This window comes from Contarinia nasturtii, unplaced genomic scaffold, assembly GCF_009176525.2.
Source record: "Contarinia nasturtii isolate CC-2019 unplaced genomic scaffold, AAFC_CNas_1.1 Cnas_scaffold_684, whole genome shotgun sequence".
NCBI lineage: Eukaryota > Metazoa > Arthropoda > Insecta > Diptera > Cecidomyiidae > Contarinia > Contarinia nasturtii.
Genome location: NW_022198035.1, coordinates 1 through 3,222, shown reverse-complemented (window position 1 = coordinate 3,222; position 3,222 = coordinate 1). Strand labels below are relative to the sequence as shown.

General features: G+C 34.7%; 1 protein-coding gene across 1 annotated transcript; it reads right to left on the bottom strand.

Moving 5' to 3' along the window:
- Positions 1-345: 345 nt before the first annotated feature.
- On the bottom strand, positions 346-2,481 carry LOC116340428. The gene is made up of 3 exons (XM_031766908.1): positions 2,475-2,481; positions 2,083-2,403; positions 346-1,856 (listed from the first exon to the last, which is right to left on the bottom strand). The coding sequence occupies exons 1-3, from the start codon at positions 2,479-2,481 to the stop codon at positions 346-348; spliced, it is 1,839 nt and encodes a 612-aa protein (XP_031622768.1).
- Between the last annotated feature and the right edge of the window lie 741 nt (positions 2,482-3,222).

Genomic DNA, 3,222 nt, shown 5'->3' with positions numbered 1-3,222 from the left:
TTACAAATATTATCACACATTTTCGCACGAATTGAATTTTGTAAAAAAAAGATATAAAGTCATATAAAACTAATGATGTCAATCGACAGAGAATTAGAAAATACCCTCAGACTGGTGGTATTTAAAAGGGTTTTCCACTCCAACGAACTCAAATCGGCGTCGAGCAGAATTTTGAGAAAAAACGACAACCCCTTGGAAAAAATACACCCGTCCCCTCGCCCATGTCTGGGTAAAATACTAGAATTTCATAATACTTAAAATTGAACAGAAATAATAGTAAACAATATGTATAATTGAAAAAATAAATATTTATTGAATATATTTTCATTGATTTTCATACATTAATTATTCTTCTGCGTCTGATGAGTCGCAATCGGAAGATGATGCTTCACCGAAGTAGTTGTCCAAAAAAGCAGCTGGTCGATGCATTTTGGATGGTTTCTTAATGTGCAAAGCAAACCATATGATGGTCATTACGTGCGAGCAACAGCCGACAGTTCGTAGGCCGTTGTAGCAACTACAACAGTAAGCTAGCACAACACTTTCTCCTTGACCAAGAATATCAATTAAAATATATGCATCATGTGTCTTATTGCTGCGAAAACGGGATTTGATGCGGGCCATCAGGAGCTTTAGCTGCTTGTCTCCAGTAGTAAAGTTGGCGAAAAATTTTCTCAAAATATTATTGGGACATTCAAAAACGGCAAATTGAAAGTTATTTGATTTGAAATGTTCTTGGCAATAAGAGGCAGCTTGTTTAATTTGATATTTACCCAGTGCAATCAGAATTAGGTCGGTTTGTGTCAATGCTGGCAGTTGTTCAAAATCATAAAATTGGTTAAATTTCGATAAATTGTATTGAAATTCGTTCTTGGAGACAATATTCGATAGTTCATTCGGTGTTTCATAACGATCCAGCATTCGCCTTCCGATTTCAGTCGCCATACCTTTGTTTGACTCAATAGATTTGCAATAAGCATTAATTAGAGCTGCACAAATTCGATAATCGGTCATGAGATGTGGCATCGCAATAGGGTTCCATTCATGCTGGAATAATTTGAATATGGTTTTGATGTGTCCATTGCGCGTTTCAACGCCATATCGATTTGCTGTTACGAAGCGGGATCTATTTGCTTCGCTTGTTGTCAGCTGCTTCTTATTTGAAGATCTTTGAAGTAAGGCCGGCATTTGCACATCAAATCCCTTTTCCTTCAGCAAATTAACGCAATCACGAAAACCTCTATCGAGCAGAAGAACATCATCGGCATTCAAATTGTCAAGAGCATTGGTACTTTGAATGATGGACTGCAAAACTTTAGCATCATTTGAAGACGCTGGATATGGACCCAGAACAAAAAGAATCGTACCATCCGTTGTAACACAATTCATAATTCGGACAAAATTTCGCTTCTTCTGGTTACTGTAACTTTGTTTTTGTACTTCATAATTAGTGCTCTTTTGAATGTAAACATACGTGCCATCAAGGATCAATACAGGTCGATTGATATCACCATGACAAAACAGCATTTGGCTTAAGAATGTTGTATATTTTGCCAGTTCCTCACGACTAAGCAGGCAGTTCACATTTTGGTAAACAAAATCTGATTCCATTGCCTCGCGTACGCATTTTAATCGCTTTCCCACGGCCCACCTTGTGATTTTAAAAACTCGCCCAATATCTTCGTCCGTTCGACCAGTACGAAGCTTCATGAGATATGTGTATAGGTAGTCGGATGCAATTTTGTCGTTTTTCAAACAGTCTCGAAGCGAGTTTAAACAATGGAAGAGATTTTGGAACTGTTCACGTGTCAGGCCGGTATCGGCTTTCACACCAGCATCTGAATTTTTGTTCAACACTGCAGAAAAAAGTATTTAATATTCATCATGAGCAGGAATATATGAATTGGTATACGAGATTAGAGAGTAAGCAAAGTCCATAAAAACAAAAATGAGAAAAAAATCTTTTCAAGACTCCACTTTAATAAATTCATCCACCAAAACTATTTATTTTTTCATCCACATGGAGTAGAATTACTCATTCATATAGAAGTGATTTAGATCAGTATCAATTTTACTATTTACCTTGACCCTCATCTTTCAATTGTTTAGGATCTGATCGCAACAAATCAACCATCTCTTCAATTTGTGCAGCAGTAAAAGCACAATTTTCAACCGGGATGTTAATTTCCGATAACACAGAATAATCACTATGAAAATTGCATGCCACTGACTTTTCCGGTATGAAAAATCGTTTATTTTTCATAATCTCATAACGAATTGCACGAGGTATACGATGTAATTCATCAGGACATTCTGTACTGCATGACCGAAAACAGCACTTTGTTGACGAAATTCGAGCTCGGCTAATATTTAGAGTAATATCGCCCACGAGATTTGCATTTCCTATATTTTTTTCATAAAATAATAAGTTCGAATAGTTGCCGTGGCGAGAAATTAGGTGCAAAAATGCTTACCGCTCATGATTAAATTATTATTTGAAAAAAATTCTATTTATTTTAATCAACACCCTCAATTAATATGCGTAATATGCTAATTAAAACGTCACACTAAATCAAATGGTGATAAGCACCAAAGCATTGTGGTGACAATAAACAATGAGTGTGCAAGTTCATTGTGCATTTCATACTCATGCGAGATCATGAATAATAACGAAATATGTTCGTTATTCATAATTGCAATTATGTATAAAAAAAATAAATGCCCAGAAAAATTAAAAAAAAATATATGTCTAATTTTTTCTGCAACTCTTTTTTTCTTTTGGTCGAAAAAATTGAGAATTTAATTGCCAAAATGTTCAATTAAAAGAGATTATATTAATAAAAACTATGGTGAAAATTGAAAATGGAGAAGATTTGGTTTTTAAAATGCATTTTTATAAAATAAATATTCGAATTTATTGCAAATAAAAAAACATGGCGAGATTTTTTCGTAGAATTTTTACTGTGCAAAATTATACCGTTATATTTTAACCACACATGTTGTCATATGTGAGCCCCTGAACACATATGACGCAATTCATATACATATAGGTGTATCACATTTAAATATACGTAATATGTAATAATTCGATGGCGTCTCCACTCCACCACGCATGACAAAATGAATGACGCATGAGAAAGCTACTTTGACAAGTCTTTCTGTATGTTTACAATAATAGAAGTGACAGTAGAGAATTTACCGTGGTGAGTCACAGTGTTCTTT

Coding starts and splice junctions, on each gene's coding strand:
- LOC116340428 (XM_031766908.1), bottom strand. Junction 1,857..2,082: donor ATTGAAAGATGAGGGTCAAG/GTAAATAGTAAA, acceptor TTTTTTCTGCAG/TGTTGAACAAAAATTCAGAT.